Raw genomic sequence first — 21,331 nt, forward strand, 5'->3', positions numbered from 1 at the left:
TAGGAATCCGGCTCCTTTCCTTCCTTAAAATCCCAAAGGAAATTGCTGATTTCTACCTCCTCTGGTTTGGGGGAGGAGGCCCCCTTCCCTATTAAGAACAATCTACCAAACTCAACATGGTCATGTTGGGGGTGAGGAGACAGTGTTCCAGAGAGATGGTGTCAGACAGAATGGTCTTTAGAGGGAGAAGCTGGATGAAAAAAGAAATAAGAGAACTTCAGAAAGAGGAAGAGAGAGCATTTGAAATTAAAACAGTAAGAATCCAGAAAAAGAAGGTTAGGAACTGAAGATTAAGAGGAAGAAGGTCAAACCACTACAGAGTAGGTCGACGGATGTTACCTGGAGGGGTAGAAAGAAACCTTGTGGTGGGCAGAAGGGGATCTGGGTTTGGCCCAGCTCACTGCTCCAGTCCTCAAGCAGAAACGAGCATCCGTTTGGGGGTCTCTGAACCTGGGAGCTAAAAATGCCTGGACCCGAGGTCCTACTGTGTGATGGAAAAAGTGCTTAAAAGGGGTAAAGCAGAAGGAAAGAGTAAGCAACACTGACCAGTTGGTATAGAGAGTGGTGAGGGTCTGTTCCCCACACGAGTCCAGTGGCTGTGTCTGCTGCAGGAGGGCATTGCGGATGACTCTGGAAACATCTGCACCCAAAAACTGGGCCAGTGACTGTATGAAACTGATATATGCCTTGACTCCTGCCAGCAGCTCAGAAGGCCTTGCGATCTCCTGGGTCGTGGCGTTGTAGCCAGCCAGCCACACAATAGCTCTGGGTGACAGAAATCATAATCACAATCATAATGATAAACACAGGAACAGTTACCACATTAACACTGTGGTCCAGGTGCTGCACTATAATTCAACTACACGCATCATCTCATTTAAACCTCATAGCAACACAATGAGGTAGGTACAATTATTATCCCTATTTTACAGATGAAGAAACTGAGACCCAGAGTTAGCAAGTGACAGTATCTGTGAAGACCACACAGCTGGCAAGTGGCAAAGCTGGGCCTTGAATTCAGTAACATTCAATTCCTAACCACTATACTCTTCTGCCTCCTCTGGAGAAATGAGGTCGGGGGTAAAGTACCTGGGCCCCCAAATGCCACCTAACTCCACCCGCGGGCTCACACCACCTGCATTCTCAGGGCCAGTATTTGTCCTTTCTCCTGGGAAAGAATTAGTTCCAACCACTGTCAGAAATGGAAAACCACACCTAGAATCCTTGGCAGCGCAGGGCAATCCTGGGATGCCAGGGCTGGAGAGAGAGCACTCCTGGCTGGAGTGTAGCTAGAGCCACCTTACAGAAGGGAGAATAACTGCCCACACTGTATTATTTTAGGGGCACACCAGGAACACCCTGCCCCCAGACCCCCAATTCCTTCCAAAATACCTTTCCCAGGATCCTGAGAATTCACAATTAGAGTCAGTCCTTTGAATTAAGGCTTTTTTCTTTGTTAAAATGTAAACAGTAAGGGAAAGAGGAACATCACACTTTGTCAACAACAAGCCTCTGTCAGTTACTTGCACCTCAATGTGAATGAGTTCATCAGATTCTTCCTAAAGCCACAGATATTTGGCAGTTTTTTGTTTGTTTTGTGTTTTGGCACAATGTTTATGGCAGGGAAGGGAAGGGAGGGCCTGCTCCTCAGATGAAAAGGAAAAGAGGGGAGGTATCACTTGAGGAAAAATAGTACAGAAATGTCAGACTGGGGGCTAGCCCAATCTAGTTTAGAGTTTTCATTGAGGCCAAACCTCTAGGCCAACCTTGGGGCTTTGGGAACAATGATGTCAGGGAGGAAGTATTAGAGATGTTCAGGGGAAACTAGAATATCACACCCATGCTGCTCCAGGGCCTAGAAACCACTGCCAGCTTCTGAAGGTTTGCACATGGATGATTATCAAATTGTCATCTTCTTGACACTCCGTATGCACCTGAGACGTTTCCTTCCATATAGCTAATGTGTACAGAATGAAAACAAATTAATTTTAGTGTTACCCACGCAAACACCTAATTGAAAAATAATCCTGCATCTCCCACAATCAAAACACAGACTCTTAACTGTTCTCCCTATTCTCTCCTTGCTCCTCTAGTGCAGCCAGAGTGATCCTATTGAAATATTGAGTGAAATCGTTACTGTTACTGCTCTGCTCAAACCCTGCCAAGGCTCCCATCTCACTCAGAATAAAAGCCAAAGTCCTTACAATGACACAGAAGCCCCTACACAGTCTGCCACTCCTCCAGGCTCTCTAACCTCACGTCCTACCAGACTCCCCGGGCTTATCCTGCTTCAGCAATCCTGGCCTCCTCCACGTCCCCTGAATATGCCAGGTGTGTTCCCACCTAGGAGCCTTTGCACTTGCTGTTTCTTCTGCCTAGAATGCTCTTTCCCCAGATGGTCACACACTTGGCTTCCTCAATTCCTTCAGGAGTTTACTCAGATGTCACTTTCTCAAGCAGGCCCTCCCTGACCACCCTGTGTAAAATCACAACCCACCACCACCACCACAACCACACTTCCTATCTCCCTTTCCTGCTTTGTTTTTCTGCTTAGCACTCATTCCTATCTATTCTACTATAGATCCTACTTTCTCATTTTACTTCTCTCTCTCTCCCACTAGAAGGTAAGGTTTACAGGAGCAGGCATTTTCATTTGTTTTGTATACTGCTGTATTGACAGCTGCTAGAATACCACTGACACGCATTAGATGTTCAATAAATATTTGTTGAATGAATGAGTGAATATACTACGTATTCCAAAACAAAACATAGAAGACTAGGGGGTTATTCATAATAATTCTTCCCCTCATTCTCCTACTTGCTGACTATAGTGCCCAATTCCAATATAAGGAATGTTCCTCCTACTTTAGAGGGCAATGGAAAGAGGGACAAAGTAGAGGGAAGGGAATCTATTTTATAGAGGCCTATACATGTCAGGAACTTTGCACTCATTATCTTTAATTCTCTACCAATTCTCAATTACAGGTAATTCTCATCGTAAGGTAAATACCATTATTCTTACTTTGCAGAGTAGGAAACTAAGGCTCAAACAAGTTAGATAACCTGCTCCAGTGTCTTAGCTAATGGCCAGGATGTCAACACAGGTCTGCTGACTACAAAGTCCCCACTCATTCCACTAAACCAGTGGTGATCAATTCTGGTTGTTCATAAAAACCACCTGTTGAGGTTTGGGGTTCTTTTTATTTGCTTTTAATGGAAATGCTTGGGACCCATGCCAGATTGACTGCATCAGAATGACCATCAAGATGAATCTAATGGAACCCAACTTTGAGAACTACCATATTATGCAAACACAGAAGACAAGGAAAGAGTGATACCTGTTGAGTCTGGCCTCCAGGTGGCTGCTGAGATATTCAGAAGGGAAGATGGTGTGTTCAAATACAGAGAAGCTGTATACATGATTCATGGTCAGTGCCAATTCTGTCAAGTTTAGGTGTAGCTTGTCCATGCTGGGTAAAATTGGGAAAGCAAAATGAGCCTTGATTACAGGTCTGGCACTACCTGCTAGTATCTGGGAAGGATTTGTTGGGCCCATGACCCTCAGATCCCTTTCATCTTCTAGGAATACTCAGCTTAGAACAATACACACTGATGCTGACTTCAAAGGCACAGTAGAAAATTCACATTTAAGTGCTTTTCCATATCTGCCATTCCCCAGCACCACTTCCGCATTCTTTTGCTATCAGCTTCCCTCTTCCCTGCTCTCCCTTCTTTGATGCAGTGCCCAGTTGGCCCTCCAGGGCCCAGGTCCTCACGTGGTGACAACGCTGCGGTTCTTCCGGTGACTTTCAGCACCCGGCTTGTCCCTCTCGGGCTCCCCTTTTCTGGGAGTCTGCCTCTGCTTCATGGTTTTCTTGTTCTTGGCCTTGCTGATGGTAGTGGCACAGTGCTTAGGTAGAAGCTTTAGAATCAAACACAAGTGAATGGAGAAATGAGATTTGTTCCTAAAACTGCAGAGTAGCCCATCCAACAGTTATAAAAAGGTCCCTCCATTATTGTCTGTCCTTTTATCTTACTGCCTTTCTCACTCTCTCCTTCCAACACCTCTTTCTCTAATGTGGGCCTGTTTGGAATGTGCCCACCTCTTTCAGTATTCATTAAATATCTCCCCATGCGTAAGTTCAAACTTTCAAGATGGCAGTGTCTTTACGGATCAGATCATCAATCCCCCACCCACATCCTGAGAGAGAGCCTTTCCTAATGGAAAAATTTAAGCAAGAATGAGATCTAAGAGCTCCACCCAATTGCACTTTCTAGAGTCTTCCAACCTCGGAAGACAGTGTTTTCTTGCTAGTGTGGAACAACCATCTCACTTGCTGCATTCCTTCATATTCTGTCCTGTGGAGACAGTTATCCACACTACCACAGCCCCCCAAAGACTCAGAGCTCACAAGGTGCCAGCACTCTCTTTCCACTTCTTTTTTTTTTTTAATAAGATGTCATATTTCTTGCTAGCTAGTTTAAACATCAATCTTGCATCTCTTCTCTTCACTGTTAGCCATACAGAAAAAATAAGATAGAATTATATATTCAGGTATCTCCTTCAAGGTAATCACCTTGGAATTCTCTCCATTTAATCCAATGCTGCTGAGCACGTGCAGAGCATGCCTGGAAACGCCTCATTTGGAATTACTCTTAGAGAAGCATAGGAGCCATGAGAAAAAACAAACACTGGTTTTGTTACTTTATAGTCACACTTTGTTTTTTTAAGTCCAAACTCTTACTGTTTCAAAAAAAATTCAGTCCACCTTGATGGACAAAGATATGTCAACCCTGAAGTTTATGCAAAACTGTCTGTGGTAGATTCCGAAAGTAGTTACAAAAAATGTAACTCCATTAGTAACGGCAACATCACTAACTATATATTCAAAATAACTTTGGAGGGGCCAATACTCATTTGTCTGCAAAAGGTCTGGTGCCTGTGAAAACAATTACTTACATAACGTTTTAGTCATCTCCCATACAGCACTGAGCAAATCTCTTTAATTGTGTCTCTTACATGTGGTAGGTATTCAAATTGAGTGATGAATATACCCATAATTGTACTTGTTTGCATATCTTCCTTGCATTATTTATTTAAATGTATTTCAAACATGTATTTGTACTCCTTTTTCCCTTCAACTGGGACATTCCCCTAGGGCAGGAATTGTGTCCCTTCCTTCTGGGACCCCACCCCAAAAACCCAGCTTAGTGCCCAGTAAGTATCAAATAATATCACAGCTAACATCTATGGAGAGTTGTATACCAACTATTTAAGGTACTCTATTTCATTTACTTTTTATGATACCTCTATAAAGAAACTATTTTTATCCCCCTTTTACATATGAGAAAATGGAAAGGTTAAGTAATAATATAACTGTGCCTATGTATATACACACACACACACAACCTGGCTCCCCTCCCACCAAACCTGCTACAAAGCCTGACTCAAACCCAGGAAGGGTGGGTAGTCTAGGCAACCTAAAAGACTCCAGAGCCACAGCAGAACAAGTTCCCCATTTTCAGATTTTCTGAAATTTAGGTTGAGCTAATCACGACCAGGTGCTGTGAGTCAGTCAAGGGGGAGGTGGGGACAAGCAAACAAGGTCAAGAAAGCAGCCCTGAGGATAAACACAGAGGAGGTACCTGAAAATGTTCAGACAGCCACAGACGAGGGTGCAGATGGACAGAAAGGTGAGACAAGACAGGTGATCTGGGGGCCACTGTCCTAAGGATGTGTACACAGGGCAGAGAGAAGAGGGGAAATAAATTAAAAAGTTAACTCAGCTCTCAGAACACTTCAAATGTGAGCACAGATTTTGTTGAAGTACAGCTGTTCAAATATGAGTATTTTTAGACACCTCTATCTAGTCCTAAGGGAGAAAAGACTGAAGGGACTACACTAAGAAAAGCATCCTGCCATAAACTCAAGTACAAAAAGCTCCAGCCTTACTCGAGACAAAGGGTTAGAGAATTTGGATTTGAGAGGAAGACTAAAGTAGCGAGAAGGAAGGGGCCGAGGGAAGGCAGAGGGGAAACTGAAAGAGAGCAAGGACTGAGCCCACCTGCTCGCTCAGCTTTCGCTGTTCGGCACAGATCTCCAGGACACAGTTACTGGCTTGCTTGGCCAGCTCTTCCAGGAAGGAGTTGCAGTGATGAAGGCCATGGTTCTTCAGGTGGGGGTACTTGGGGAAAGAGGAGCCACAGAAGAAATTACCATCACAAGACAGCCACTGCTTCCTCATCACGCTCCTTTGATCCCCTGGCCTGAGCCATCTACTGCTTCTACAGAAGAAGAAACTGAAACCCTGAGCGAGGATACATTCTACATAAAGCTGACACACTTAGGGACTCGTATCACATACCTACATTTGTACCCTTCTTGGGACCAAAATCAACCCTTTGGAATTGTGTTTTGGAGTAATAAGAATGAGATGTGATCAGAGAGATGACAGGGTGTGGAGTTCAGGGTACCCACCTCCTCTGGGCACATCTCATGAGTGCAGTGGACAAAATGAGCACAAATCAGAGGGAAAGCAATGGCATAACGCAACATGGTAGGTTCCTCCAGGGTTGTAGCAAACATCTTCTCGAAGGTTCGGAGATGAAAGCTGCAGGGAAAGTGGAAGGAGACTTAAAACCAGGGTTTAGGAACTGGGCCCTTTGAGGTGGAGAGAATATTCATTCTTTCAACAAATACTTATTGACATTCACCACTCCTTCCCTAATTTCCTCATCCTTAAGGTAGATGGGAATCCAAGAAACTACTCTTTCAGACTTTCATACAACCCCAAGGCAGTTTAGTGATAATCTTCTTCCCTTTCCTTGTACAAAATTTACTATTCCTCCCTCAGAACCTCTGCATGATTTGGGCCATTCCCCCTAATTTAGAAGTCCTTCTCATTCACATCCCTCCCAGAATTTGACACTCAGGCTCCAGAGAACTTTCTCAGATTAATTCCATGAAACCGATCTGTCCTCAACCCTGTATCCTCTCAATGCCATGCACTCTTTTCATACTTTCTTACATTTACAATAATTATATGGATGTCCTTTTCATATGTGGGTGTTATATCTCCCCGCCCATATTGAATGCAGAGAGCAGAGCCAACATATTGTGTTGTTTGTTTGACCCCTCAAAGGGTAAAGTTACACACAACAGTGGTCACTTAATAAATGCTGAATGATACCAAAGGAAGACCAACTAATTTTCATTCTCCACAAGCCCTATTCTCCAGCCCTCTCAATTATTTTCGGTTCTCTCCACTAAACTTCCAAGTTTCCATATCTCTTTTAAATCACAATGTCCCAAGAATAAAAAGAACCTAAAAAAGGTCCCAAAGATAACAGTGAAGAAAAAGATGTATCGATGAATTATCCCAGAGAAGGGAAGGCTATGTGAAGTCCAAATGGCTTTCCTAAACAAAGCCAGAACCAAAGGGAATCAACTCCAAATTCCTATCACTTGGTAGAAGCTGGACTGAGTGAGCTGTGGAATTTGAGCATCTGCCTTTAAGGAGATCTCAAAGAAAACAAGACTTTTCCATCTGTCTGGGGGAATGACTGTCCTCCACAGAGGTCAGACAAAAGATCAGGTCAATTGATAAAGAGCTCTAAATCAGGACATACCAGAAAGTAGACAAGTCAGAAGTTTCCACCAGCATAGCCTCTACTGAGTCCAGCATTCGGGAGTGAAAGACAATGAGGTTCATCACCTTGGCTAAGTCAGGGTTCTCGTGCAGGTGCAGGGGAGCCTTAGCCACACTGGTATATGCCTACAGTTGGAGTTGGGACAAGGGTGGAGAAAAACAAGATAAATGAAAAGGACCTCCAACCTTGGAGCTACAGTTTGGCTAAGTTTTGTCCTCTCCAATCAGCAGTGTCCAATGTTGAATCACTCCATAGAGCAGAGCTTGGGAGATAAAAAGAGAAGGGATTGTGGAGGAGGAAGAACCTTGAGAATGGAGGTCCACTAACAGGAACAGACCTACCTGTAGACGGAACCAGTCCAGCCTCAATCCAGAGAATTCAAATTTCTCTCCATTATCAACTGCAAGACAAACAGAAGTTTAAAAGGGAATAATAAAACAGCACCCTATATCACACTTACAGAATGGTCATCTTGTCCCATTCCCTGGCTCAGAAGATGAATATTTCTAGAAAAAAACAGATGTTCACCCTCACATATACCCTTCCTCCTCAATTCTCTCCAGTTACCTTGTTTGAGATTCAGAGAGGAGAGAGTACTGACGAATGAGGACATTATGATGGACTCCTCCTCAGGACACACAGACAGGTTCTAAAAGAGAAGTTGGAGTTACTATCAAGTGGGCATAGTTTCCACCAGGATAGACACAAGGACCACAAGGCTCAGTCAGCGTATGAAGGTAGAAAGAACTGCTAAGTGCCACCAACAGACAGAAAGAGCCAAGCAAGAGATGGAGGTAACTCCTGGGTTCCCTGCTGTGCTAATACCCAATTTCTCTCTATTTTTCTCTCTTATTTCTATGTAGTTCACCTAGGAAAAAAAGACTGCCAAGATTAGTAGCCTTTTTTTTTTAATGTGGAAGGGAAAATTGGGCTTTTTAACACACAATCTACAAAGCGTGAGATTCAGTCAGGGTGGCCCCGGGAGAAGATAACCAGGGATCACCCTGAGATTTCCCAAGTATAATCAATTAAACATACTTGAATGATGTCACTGAGCACAACAGCATCAAATCTGGCCAGGTACTGAAGGTGGTACTGCTGTATCACTTTGATGTGTCTTCGGACCAGAGCCCTAATCTCCTCCAACAAGAAAAGCAGTTCTGCAATGCTCCTACAAGTTGAGGACGAGAACAGAGAGAGGTATGAGACTAGAAATGTGAACTGAGACAAAGACAGTGATAACAGGGCAGAAACTGAGACCACCTGAGGTCATTTGATGCCTCCCTGTCCCTTTTCCCAGTCCACCTAAGGTCAAGATTCTTAACCATGTCAAGTACTAACGAGTCAGCATAGTCCTCAGGTGTCTTTGTCTTGGTGACGTTCTCTGCGTGGCGAACCAGCCAGGTGACCTCATCACGAATGAAGGACAGGGCCATGAAAGCAAAAAGGGCCTAAGAGGAGGACCGGGACTATGAGAATTTTCAACTTGAAAAACAGATTTCAAAGCACAGAGAAAACAAACCTAATAATATGCATATGAATACACATTATCCAGTTGCGGAGCCACACCAAAAATAAACACCGAGACCCACAAAAAATTGTGACACAGAATCAGATATGTACATTTGTTGACATTGGCTCACAGTCAATATGCTTTCCTCCCTATTAAATTACATTTTAGAAATATTTACTAGGCATTTATTGGTTTAAAAAAAAAAGCAAGCTCTGTCTTCAATTAGTTCACACTCAAATAGTGGATGACAAGTACACAAATAGCTATAATACATGATATACTAGGATAGTGCCCAAAAAAGAGATACAAAACTTTTGGGGGCACTCCAAGAAGATTCAAGGGAATCAGCATATACACATACAAACAAATCACAAAAGACTCAGAAGTGCAAAAATGCGTCAATGCCAAGTCACTCCCCATAAAGTCTTATCGCCGGTCATCACGCCCCTCCCAACAGTTCCCTCTCTTGCCTTGGGACCCAGGAGTCCTGGTTCGTCAGTTAGCACAGTCTCCAGCTCCTTCACTGCCAGCCGCAGAAATTGGCGCCGTTGACAGTGAAACTGGCCACTGGGGAAAGAAAGTGGAAACTAGAGAATAGCGCCTCTCCCACCCTTAAAAGTCCTTCCAAGGCAGCGCAGAGGGAAGCTGGGGTTGGGAACGGGTGTCAGGCAGGAGGAAGGTACAGTGCTACAGTTAGACTTGGTGAAAAAACGCACGAGTCTGGGGGGAAGCAGCAAGTTCTTGGGTGGAGACAAGCAAGCTGTACAGAAACTGGGGGTGGCTTAGGTGAGAACAAAGGTCAGGAGAAATTCCTGTTCCATCGCCTCCTGAAGAGACCGTTCCCCACCTTTACCTGTTGGCAATTACATGTTCCTTGCTTTCCTTTATGTCTGCCACTCGCTTGCCATACCTGAGGATTGACACAAGCACAGCAGGGTTGGCCGTACCACTGGTTAGAGTCCTTGTCCCACCTTCCCAGTCCTCAGAGACTCCAAACTACAGCCTTGGGGAAGCATGGGCTGCCCTCACTATCAGGACCTTTCCAGACCCTACTCCTCATCTTGGCCTATTAACAAGAGACTCATAGAGCTTAGAGACCATTCAGTTCTCTTCGTTATTTTGCAAATGAAGAAAATAATACCTAGGAAGAGAAATGACTTGCCCAAGGTCACACAGGGCTCTAAGGGCAAAGCTGGGTCTAGACTTCCAGTCCTGTGCTCCTGCCTCAACACCTTCAAGCCAAGTACTCCTCCAGGTTTGAGGGAGATACAAGAAGCAGTGCATCAATATGACGCAGGCCCTGCTCTCAAGTAAAAGGACTTACTCCAGCTCTACCTTGGGTCCCATTCCCCCTCGCCCCCTAAGAATTTAACTTTATCAGCTATCCCTTTGTCTCTTTAATCTCTCCCTCTCCATTGGTTTATTCTTTGCTCCCAACACATAAGTTCAAAGCCTCTCTTATTCTAAAAAGACCCTCGCTTGACCCTGACAATCTACTAAACTTTGCCCATTCTCCCACACCAATAAACTCCTCCCAAGAGACACCTATCTTCTTTTTACTCCCTCACCTTTCGCTGACCCTTGTATCCCACAAGGCCTTTGACACTAAACAAACTGCTCTCTCTAAGGTCAATGTGAACTTTTGAATCACCAGATTCCATGGTCTTTTCATTGTTCTTGGTTCGTCTGCAATATTTGACTTTCTGAACAATATCTCTCTTTTTCTACTAGTGACCCATGTTCCAAAATCCCACATTACCTTAGGCACTTTGCTCTCTAGGTTCCTTATATCTGTCTTCTCTTGTCCTGCATCACTGTTGCCACCACATTAGTCGAACTTCATAACCTTTCATTTCCCTTCTCCAAACCACTCCCTTATTGAACTTAGCACAGAATCAAAGAAATTTACAGCTGGAAAGTATCTTAATTAAATCAGGATTCAGCTCTACAGCACTCCTGGTGGATAATTATTTCAAACTTTACACGGTACAATAGAAGGAGACAGGATTAAGAGTTGAAAAATCTGGAATTATTTCCTAATGCCACCTCTTATTAACTGAGTGACATTGAGATTAAGCCTCCACTTTCTCATTTATAAAAAAAGAGAATAATACTTATACCTGAGTAGAAGTATCATGAAGATCAAATTAGATTATTTATTTCACAGAACTCCCTAAACTACAAATCATACATGTTAGCTGTTGTTCTTAGTTAAGGGGAACTGAACACCCTTCAAACATCCCTTCCATTCCTTAGAAGAAGTAATTATTAGAAAGTTTTCCTATATATAGCCAAATCTACTTCCTGTAACATCTAATTAATTATCTTAGATCTACTCTCTCAACTCTGCCAGTGATTTTTCTATATTAATATCCATTTGTTGAGAGTATGAGGAATAAGTATTCTCATAGACTGTAGAGAACACATCTGTTTGGAGGACAATTTGGTAGAGTTATTAAATTTTGAAATATGCATACCCTTCACCCCAGCAATTCCACTTCTGAGAATTTACCCTATAAAATTGTTCACAAAGATATATGTCTAAGGATGTTCATTACAGCATTGTTTGTAATGATTTTTTTAAAGTGGAAACAGTTCAAATGTCCATCAATAGGGGATTGGGTAAATAATGTTAGAACCACATAATGGAATACTATTCGACTGTTAAACAGAATAAATCTCTATAGACTGATATGCAAAGATATCCAAAATACAGTAAGTGAAAAAAGCAAACTACAGAGCACAATGTAGAGTGTGGATTCATTGCTTTTTAGAAATTGCTTATATAAGTTTGGAAATACACGCACACCTTTATATGTTTATATATACACACAAGCATCTGGAGGACATACACGAAACTATTCTGGGAGGTGAGATCGTAGTCAACTTCCACTTTATATTTTTTGGATCTCTGGATGTTAGTTTGGCAACTAGAAAAAATAATAAAGGTATTTGAGCCCTTCCTTAATCCCACACTTCCTTCTCATTATAGCTCTCTCTCTATTCTCCTCACGGCCAAACTTCTTGAGTTACTTATTAAATTCTTTATCTCCCATTTGCTTCTAAATCCACTACAACTCAGCTTTCAACCTCACCACTAAACTGAAGTTATCCACAAGAAGGGCACTAAGACAATCTTTATAGCCAAATCCAATGAACATTTTTCAGTCCTCATTTTATTTGACCTCTCAGCATCATCTAACATAGATAATCGGTCCTTCCTTCTTGGAATGTTTTCTTCCCTTGACTTCTGTTTTCTCTCTTTTTCTCAACACCCCTCACTGACTTCTCTGCCTCTGCTGGCCCTTCAATAACAATGTTCCCAGAGGTTGTGTCCCAGTCTCTCCTCACTCTATATGTTCTCCTTGAGTAATCTCACCTACTCCCATGGCTTTGATTACCATTTCACCAATCTTCATCTGAATCCAGATCTCGCTTCTAAGTTCCAGAATCACAAAGTAAAAGGTCTAACACACATCTATCTTCAGTGTCCTACAGACACTTCAAATTCAACCTGCTCAAAACCAAATTCACAATCTTTCCCCTACAAATTTCCTTTTATTCACATGTTCTCTATCTTAAGGAATACCAAGTATCCATACCAGAAACCTTGACGTCATCTTCAATTCCTCCTAATTTACTTAGTTAATCTCTGACTCTAGTAATTTTGTCCATCTAATCTCTTTTGATCTCTGCAACCAGGGTGATTTTTTCTAAAAGGCAAATATGATCATGTCACTTCCCTGTTTGAAATCATTCAGTGGCTCCCAATCCTTTTTAGGACAGGTTCAAATTCCATGGCAGGGCATACAAGCCCCAACTTTCCTCTCAAAATCTGTCTCTTGACAACCCCACCTTTGTAACCCCAACTGCCCATGCACTGAGCCTACATGAATTTCTTAGAACTTGCCACGCTCCCTTTTGCCTCAAAATCTTGATAGTTTCTCTGCCTAGAATATCTTTCTTTGCCTTAAGCAACTCCCCTGCCTTTCCACACACACACATACACGCAAACACACACACACACTTCACCTATTTAACTCTTCAGGTCTATCTGTCTCCAGGTTTTTCTGGATCCTCCAGTTTAAGTGTCCTTCTAAATGCTTCCATAGCACTTTGTGTTTATACATCATAATCCTTTACTATATCACAATAGTGTGTCTATTTTTCACCAAGTGAAGCTCCTTGAGAGCAGAGAGTCAGTCTTTTTTTATTTAATAAGCACATATACAACACTTACAATGGACCAGGTACTTTTCTAGTCATTCTTTCCTCATAATAACTTTGTGAGGTAGGTCATAAGGAAGTATTATGATTATCCCCATTTTATAGATGAGGAAATTGAGGCATGGCATGGAGAAGTTAAGCAACTTGCCCAAGATCACACAGCCAGTAAATGGTAAAGCTGGAATTCAAACCCAGATAGTCTGATCCCAGAGTCCGTGCTCATAACCTCTATACTATCTCATTAATTAATGTATCCCTAAAACCCAGAGAAGTGCCTAGTAAATGGTAGGTATTCAATAAATACTTCTTCAATAATTAGAATTAATCCTTACCACCCATACTCGGGACACTCATGGAGACTTTTGAAAAGGGATGTCAGGAGGGGCTAAAAATCCCAAAAGAAGATCAGTTTGGCTCTGATGTCTCACCCTTTCAAACTGCTAAACAGGTCCTCGGTGACCTTGTGCACCTGCAGCACGTCCTCCCGGATGAGGGTGATGTACAGGGAGCCCTGCAGACAGAGCTTCCACAGCTTCTGGCACTGGTTGTTGGAGTTGAGGCACCCATGGCAAAGAAGAAACCCAACTGTAGGTGGGTAAAACAGTCAGAGGAAGACTCTCAGAACTTGCTATCCATGTGACATGCTCCTAGATCTTTCCCACCTAACCCACAGCTTACTGATAATCCAGCGCTCCATCACTTCCACAGACAGGTACTCACAGGCCATCTGCGAGAAGAGAGGCAGAGATGGCCAAGCAGTTAACTAACTGGTCCTCCCCTAAAGACAAGGGCAGTCAAGCTAGAATTTGAGTATCAAAACCAACTTTTATTGTACCAGACTGGATTAGGGAACTTGGATAAGCCAATAGCTAGGAAACCTGCTATAACAGAGGTGAGGCACTGGAAGTGGAGTCAGGAAAAAAGAATACAGTTGAGAAAAGGATAAGGAAGCTGGAAGTCAGGACAAACAAAAGTTTAACATAACTTCTCTTCAACAGTCCAAATACTTTTAATAACAAGAGAGCAAGACTCAAAACCTTATGATTGCTCTCTCCTTTGGATTCTTCTACTACTTAAAGAATAAGTCACTTATTCAGTGCTTCTCATTCATCTTGTACCATCAGTTGTATTTTTATGACTACATGGCATATCTTCCCTATTGGATTATAAGTTCTTTGAAGCAAGGACGTTGGGCCCATGGTTGTTGAATAAAAACATTTGTTAATTAATTGATGCCTGTGCTCAAGTTTCTGCTGGGCTGAGGAGGTGCCTAATGACTTAGTTTCATCTATTCATTTGTTCTGTGAATATTTACTAAATTCCTTCTACAAGCAGGCACACACCGATCCTGGTCCAAACAAAAGATTCAACCCAACCATGACTATTTAGCTACTAGAGGTAATCACCTTAGAGGAATCTCCTAGAAGAGAGCCAGAGCACTCGTAGGGCTGATGTTTCCTGAAAGAAACACCCTCTACAGAGATGGCCTTGGCAGAGAGAAAGCCTCCACTGAGCAGAGGAAAAGGGAACTCACTGTGTCTGAATTAGCAGGGTTAATCATGGCTGGAGGAGTGCTGATGATACTTAGAAGCTGGGCACTGCGCCACTGCTCAGCTCCCTGGTTCCTTCGGGCAAAGAGGAAGTGCAAAGAGAGGAGGGCTCCACTCACAGCCTGTGGGGGAAGAAAGTGAATCCTTAATGTCAATGATGGGGACAATATACTTCTGCCTGAGGAATTCTCCACTCTCTCAGGGAACCTGCCTTTGTGTGAGGCCCAAACTCCTCTGTTAGCTTCTTCAGAGGGTGGTCATACTCCAAGACCATCTGACCCAGACGGGCGTAACTGGGATCACTGGAAGAAAGCATAGGAAAGAGGAGTTACAAGCCTCCCTTAACCATGATATAAACTCTCATGTTTGCATATAGGATAAAGAAGTGTGCATAGGCTGGCTTCTCCACCACCTCCAAAGACAAACATACCAAACTTTGAATTACACATACAGATAACCCATTCCAGGCCCAGGTGTATTAAGCTATGGTTAGATAGAACCACATAATTTTGGGCGGGTCCATGAAAGTTTCTTCCTTATAAGCACCCAAAATAGGACTGGACACATGATAGGTACTCTATAAATTCATATTGATTCATTGTAAATCAAGTAATATGTGTGGACCCAAATCTGTATACAACCCAAAAAGATATATACACATTCAAAGCTAATGGGTAAGGCATGTGCCTAGATATTGATGTAGACACACAGGAATACATATCATGCATAGAATAATGTGCCACAGCCTACTCTGATCCCTCGAGTCTTCATTTTTTCAGCTCTTAAATACTTTTATTTGCACTAATGGAGGGGCACAGAACTGCAAATAATCCAAAATCCATTTATATTTGGCTTCAAATGTATTATCATACATAACTTACCTCTAATGGCTTTACCTTGCTAATATTATTCCTACCAATACAAAAAGAATTTTCTTTGCCTGTTGCAATAACCTGAAAAGCAGAGTGGAAGCCAGCCCAGGATTAAAAACTGGTCAGAGACAATGCAAACTGGATAATCCACTAGCAGATATTCAAGAGTTAACTATATGTAAAAGTGCACTTGTCGGTGTATGCATTTATAAGCATTCTAAGTTGTTTTATTTTGCCTGGGTCATCGTGTAGATTACAGGTTCTCATATGAGAAAGCATGGCATCTATTTCCGTTGTGCCACCCTCTACCTCACAGCACGGTGTCTGAGATTCTTCATCTTCTATACCCCTAACTCACCCATGCCCGTGCAGCATCTCATGCGCACAGTTGTACATGCCAATGAGTATCCGTCGATCCTCAATCCGTGACAGAAGTAAAATAACTGAGGTGTAAGTCACGATCAAGTCCAGGTAACTCCGAGTGAAGTCAAAGTTGAGACTCTACAAGGAAAACACACAGGAACCCAAGAAGAGCAAGGTCAATTAACCTCTACTACCCCAACCATTCCAGGAAGTGCTAAATAGACTCTGAAAGGGTCTATTGAGAAGGAGGAACTGACAGGATTGAAAACTCAGAAAGGGAAAATTGGAAGAAAAGTCAGGAGCTGAAAGTGAGCTCAAGATGCAATGAGGCCAGGAAATAAGGTAGCGTTTGGGGTTGGAGGAGGTGGAATGAGAACATTTTTGTTTAACTTTCATATTAAATAAATCACATTGCTGATCTGCTTAACATGTAGATACACTTTAATTTCAGCACTTTTTACAAAAGAATTATAGTCCTAGAATGAATAGCCATTCATTCATTATATAGTATATTATATATATTATAATATATTATATATTATATTACAGTCCTAGAGGAATAGCCATTCCTCCAGTCCCATCCCACCCCACACAATCCCAGCCAAGACCTTTTCTATAGCTCTACGATAGAAGAGAATTACAAAGAATCTTACGATATCAAAATGACACTGGCAGGCATCAATGGTGTTGAGAAGTTCATATACATGATCCTGGGGGTAGAATTGGAGATGAGAATGAATAAAGAATAAAGAGAAGATGACATGTACTACCAGAATTTGAAGGGAAGGGTTCTCTCCCTTATAGGTCCTAGAGAGCCACCGAGTAACAGAAGGGAGGCATTGCTGAATAGAGGCCGTTCCTCCTCAGGAAGCCCTCTGTGAGCCCCTATCAGGCTCACCCTGCCAAATGCCCATGTTTCTACAGGCACAAGTCACTACTATCTTATACACAGTCTCCCTGATCTTATCATCCCAGTGCCTCCTTCCTCCACAAAAAAGGTTACAAAATGCAGATTCTGATAGGCTGCTTCTTAAATGCCAAAAATCAGACCCATTCTTATTGACATATCCCAAGGTCAGTCTGTTCTTGGATTCCATCTCCTGTTCTCAAAAGTTAATCATTAACAAATGGGAATATGACCCAACTTTCCATGTGTTCCTATTCACTGATCGCCTACCATGTGCTAAGTACTTACTAGATAATTTGCATATACTTCATTTAACCTTTATTCCAGTATGATAGGGATTCTTTTTCTTTCATACATAATTTTACCTAAATAAATATGCAGTTTTATTGTGGACACTTCCCTCCCCTCACATGAGCACCCACCCTCCATCCTTCCCCAACCCCCAGGTAAACCAGTTGAACAACCTGGTATATCCTTTCTTAATTTTCTCCCTATTTATACAATCTTATTCAGGGAGAGGGAGAAAAAGAGAGAGCTAGAGAGACAGGCTTTTTTGATCATCATCGTGTTACAAAATTGAGAAAATATTACACCCTTCCTGTCATTTTGCTTTTCTTGTTCAACCTTACCTGCTAAAAGTCCTCAAAGTCATCTGGTAGGGCACTAAAGCACTTCTTTTTAATGGCCGCATGACAGCCCATGGTGTGGCCAATTCATTCGGCCTTTTTCCCTCTGAGGGGCATTCGCTTTGCTCCCAATTCCTGGCCTATCCACTGCATATTGGTACTTTCATTTCTACAGAAGTGGAACTGCTAGATCAAAGAGTGTATATATTTTTATTTTTAAAATATGTTGCCAAAAGATTTGAACAGGTAATTTACAATAAAAAATATACAAATGGCCAATAAGCACATGAAAAGATGCTCAACAATAGTAGTCATCAGGAAAATGCAAATTCAAACCACAATGAGATAACACTACGTACCCATTAGAATGGCTAAAATTTAAGTCTGATAATAGCAAGTGTTGACGAGAAGGTGAAGCAGCTGAAACACTAATATATTGCTGATGGGAGGGGAAAATGAAACAATGACTTTGGAAAAACTTGGCAGTTTCTTATAAAATTAAACATATACATGCCACACGATTTAGCAATTCATCTTCTAGATTATTTGCCCAAGTGAAATGAAAAATATGTCTCCACAATGATTTATAGCAACTTACGCATAATGGCCAAAAACTGGACACAGCCCAAATGTCCATCAACAGGTAAAAGGATAAACAAATTGTATCCATACCATGGAATAATATTCAGAAAAAATAGGAAATGAATTGCAGACATATGAAACAACACAGAGAAATCTCAAAAACATCATGAAGAGTGAAAGTGAAAAAAGAATACACACTGTATAGATTCTAATATACGGACCTCTGTAAAAGAAAAATCTAATCTGAAAAGCACATCAGTGTTTCCCTGGGACCAGGAGTTGGCGACGTAAGGATTGACTGGGGAAAAAAGGCACAGGGAACCTTTGGGGTGATGGAAGTTTTCTATGCTTTGATTGTGGTGGTTATTACACAGGTGTGTACATTTTTCAAACTTATTAAAATGTATGGGAAAAAATGTTTCCAAGTTCTCTTTCCAAAAAGCTGTATTTAAATTAACATCAATTGAATTAAATTGAAGCTAGGATCAGTTAAGAAACTTGCCCAAGATCACAAAGCTAGTAAGGGATAGTACCAGAGTTAGAACCCAGAGCCCATGATGTTCCTTCCATGCTACATGACCTCTATTCCTCTGTCTAGGTCTATGCTGCCTCATTTGCTAGAAGGGTCTTTCTACAACTCCTTCCTGCAACCTGGTTCCCACGGGATATAGTTGAGGTTCAATTTCAGCCACTCACACAACCAATGTCACTATACAAGCCTTATACTCTAAAGACAAGAATCAGAAGGGAATGGAATTAACATTTGTTGGCCTATTACTTTACTATATGCTAAACACTGAGCTAGATGTTTCCCATGCATTATCTCATTTAACTGTCACAAATACCATGTAGTAAATCCTATTTCCCCATTTTACAGATAGCAAAACTGGGATTCAAAGAGTTTCTTGTCTAAAGTCATACATTGTCTAAAGTCATACATCTTATAAGTGGTAGAGCTGAGATTTGAAACCAGCTCTGCCTGATTCAGAGCCTAGCTACTTTATAATGCACAATACTTCACTGTCTCTATTTCACTTCCTGCCCTAAATAAGCCATACCAAATGCCTCGGGCTTCAGAACTTGACCACTACAGCAACCAGAAAACGTCCTAAAATCTCCTTTGGACTCCCAAGTTTTCCTAGTAAGAGGCTTTTTTATATGCTTGCAGCATTCTTTCCACTACCTCCACCACTGCCTACCTTCTTCCTAACCACTACTCTCAGTTCCAAGATTAGTAACCTCTGACCTGACCCTTCTTCAGAGCTTACAGTCTTCCATGGCCCCATTTCTCTCTTCATTGTGTGCTCTGATGAATGGCCTGGATTAGCTCCCTACAGTAGACGCAGGGCACCCAAGGCAGGGTCCCATACTCTTGCATCATCTGAAGAAATACTATAATACCATCACAAACTTGGATTGCTCAGATGGCTAAAATTTGTGTTACTTCTTGAATAAATAAATAACACATGTTCATTGCAGAAAAGTTAGAAAATACAGACAAGCATAACTTTAATTAGTTTTAAAACCCCTCTTAATCCCATCGGTCAGAAGTTCCCTTCTTCTTTATACATGCTTATCTATGTAAACATACATTTCAGGGACATCTAATGTCTTAAGCTGTATTGTAATTTGCTTTTACACTAAAGAACATGTGAAGAATATTTTTCCATGCCAATTAACATAAATATATATTATCATCTTCAACAGCTGCATAATATTCATTTATAAACATATACTCTAAACTTTTAACCAAACCTCTATTTATTGGATACATCAATTATCAGGTCGTCACTATCATAAATAATGCAATAGAGTACATTCTTGTACATATATCTTTGCACTTCTATCTGATTGTTTCCTTAAAACAAATTTCTAGAAGTAGAATTGCTACATTAAAAAGTATGTCTTTTCAAAATCATCCCATTTGCAACAACACGGATGGACCTGGAGGGTATCATGTTAAGTGAAATAAGCCAGAGAGAGAAAGACAAACACCGCATGATTTCACTCACATGTGGAATATAAACCAACACACAGGCAGAGAGAACTGTATGGTGGTTACCCGGGGCAAGAGGGTTGGGCTTGGGCACAGGGGTGAAGGGAGGCATGTATATGGTGACCGACAAACAATAATGTACAACCAAAATTTCACAATATTATAAACTATTATGACATCAATAAAAAAACTAAAATTAAAAAAGTATGTCTTTTTAAGACTTTTGAAACACATTATCAATTTGCTCTTCAAAAACATTGGACTAAATAATTTTTTACAGTTTGCTTACATTGACAAAAATAGTACTTGCTCATTGTTTAAAACACAAATAAAATATCATCCATGTAGTGTCACTACCAAACAGTGTTAACAATCAGACAAATCCAAATGGAAGGATATTCTGAAAAAGAACTAGTCTGGACCCTCCAAAAGGTCAGCGTCATAAAAGACAAAAAAAAAAGCGGGAATTATTCTAGATTAAAGACTAAGGAGACATGACAACTAAATTCAATGTATGCTCCTTGAGACAACTAGAGGAATGGGAATATGGGCTATGTATTAACTAATAATATTGTAGCAATGTTACATTTTCTGAGTATGATAATTGTATTAGAGTTATGTAAGAAAATGTTCTTAGCAGATGTATGCTAAAGTATTTAGCGAGGGAAATGTCACGATGTCTGCAGCCAACTCAAATGGTCTGGAAAAAAAATAAAGATAAGCAGACATGGCAAAATACTAACAAATGGGATATTCAGAAGAAGAATAGAACAATATTCATTGTACTACTCTTGGAATTTTTCAGTAGATTTGTAATAAAATATTGGGGAATAATATTTAAAAATTTTTAACTCAATACAAAAATGTATAGTTTAATAAATTAAAGCTGATCATAATCCACCCACAAAGGCAGTTATTTTTAACAGTTTAATGTATAATATTCCAAATCTTTCTTATGTATGTACTAATACAACGTGTATGTAAGCTTATGTATCTTTTAAAATAAAAATGTAACTGTATGATGCACTATTCTGCAACTCACTTT

The 21,331-nt window shown here is 41.2% G+C and overlaps 1 protein-coding gene across 1 annotated transcript in view; it reads right to left on the reverse strand.

Annotated features, from left to right (window-relative positions):
* Window positions 1-21,331, reverse strand: part of NCKAP1L (NCK associated protein 1 like) — a 39,855-nt gene that overhangs the window by 16,216 nt on the left and 2,308 nt on the right. The window contains exons 4-21 of the mRNA XM_058558062.1: window positions 16,829-16,885; window positions 16,171-16,313; window positions 15,152-15,242; window positions 14,925-15,062; window positions 14,069-14,117; window positions 13,819-13,975; window positions 10,017-10,073; window positions 9,634-9,730; window positions 8,992-9,101; window positions 8,689-8,821; window positions 8,218-8,299; window positions 7,992-8,050; window positions 7,630-7,775; window positions 6,479-6,611; window positions 6,066-6,185; window positions 3,777-3,922; window positions 3,339-3,470; window positions 547-765 (exon numbers count right to left, since the gene is read on the reverse strand). Coding sequence (XP_058414045.1) covers window positions 547-765; window positions 3,339-3,470; window positions 3,777-3,922; window positions 6,066-6,185; window positions 6,479-6,611; window positions 7,630-7,775; window positions 7,992-8,050; window positions 8,218-8,299; window positions 8,689-8,821; window positions 8,992-9,101; window positions 9,634-9,730; window positions 10,017-10,073; window positions 13,819-13,975; window positions 14,069-14,117; window positions 14,925-15,062; window positions 15,152-15,242; window positions 16,171-16,313; window positions 16,829-16,885 — 2,069 coding nt within the window. The remainder of the gene's footprint in view (window positions 1-546; window positions 766-3,338; window positions 3,471-3,776; window positions 3,923-6,065; window positions 6,186-6,478; window positions 6,612-7,629; window positions 7,776-7,991; window positions 8,051-8,217; window positions 8,300-8,688; window positions 8,822-8,991; window positions 9,102-9,633; window positions 9,731-10,016; window positions 10,074-13,818; window positions 13,976-14,068; window positions 14,118-14,924; window positions 15,063-15,151; window positions 15,243-16,170; window positions 16,314-16,828; window positions 16,886-21,331) is intronic.

The sequence above is a fragment of the Diceros bicornis genome, chromosome 17 (genome assembly GCF_020826845.1).
Source record: "Diceros bicornis minor isolate mBicDic1 chromosome 17, mDicBic1.mat.cur, whole genome shotgun sequence".
NCBI classification, from domain to species: domain Eukaryota; kingdom Metazoa; phylum Chordata; class Mammalia; order Perissodactyla; family Rhinocerotidae; genus Diceros; species Diceros bicornis.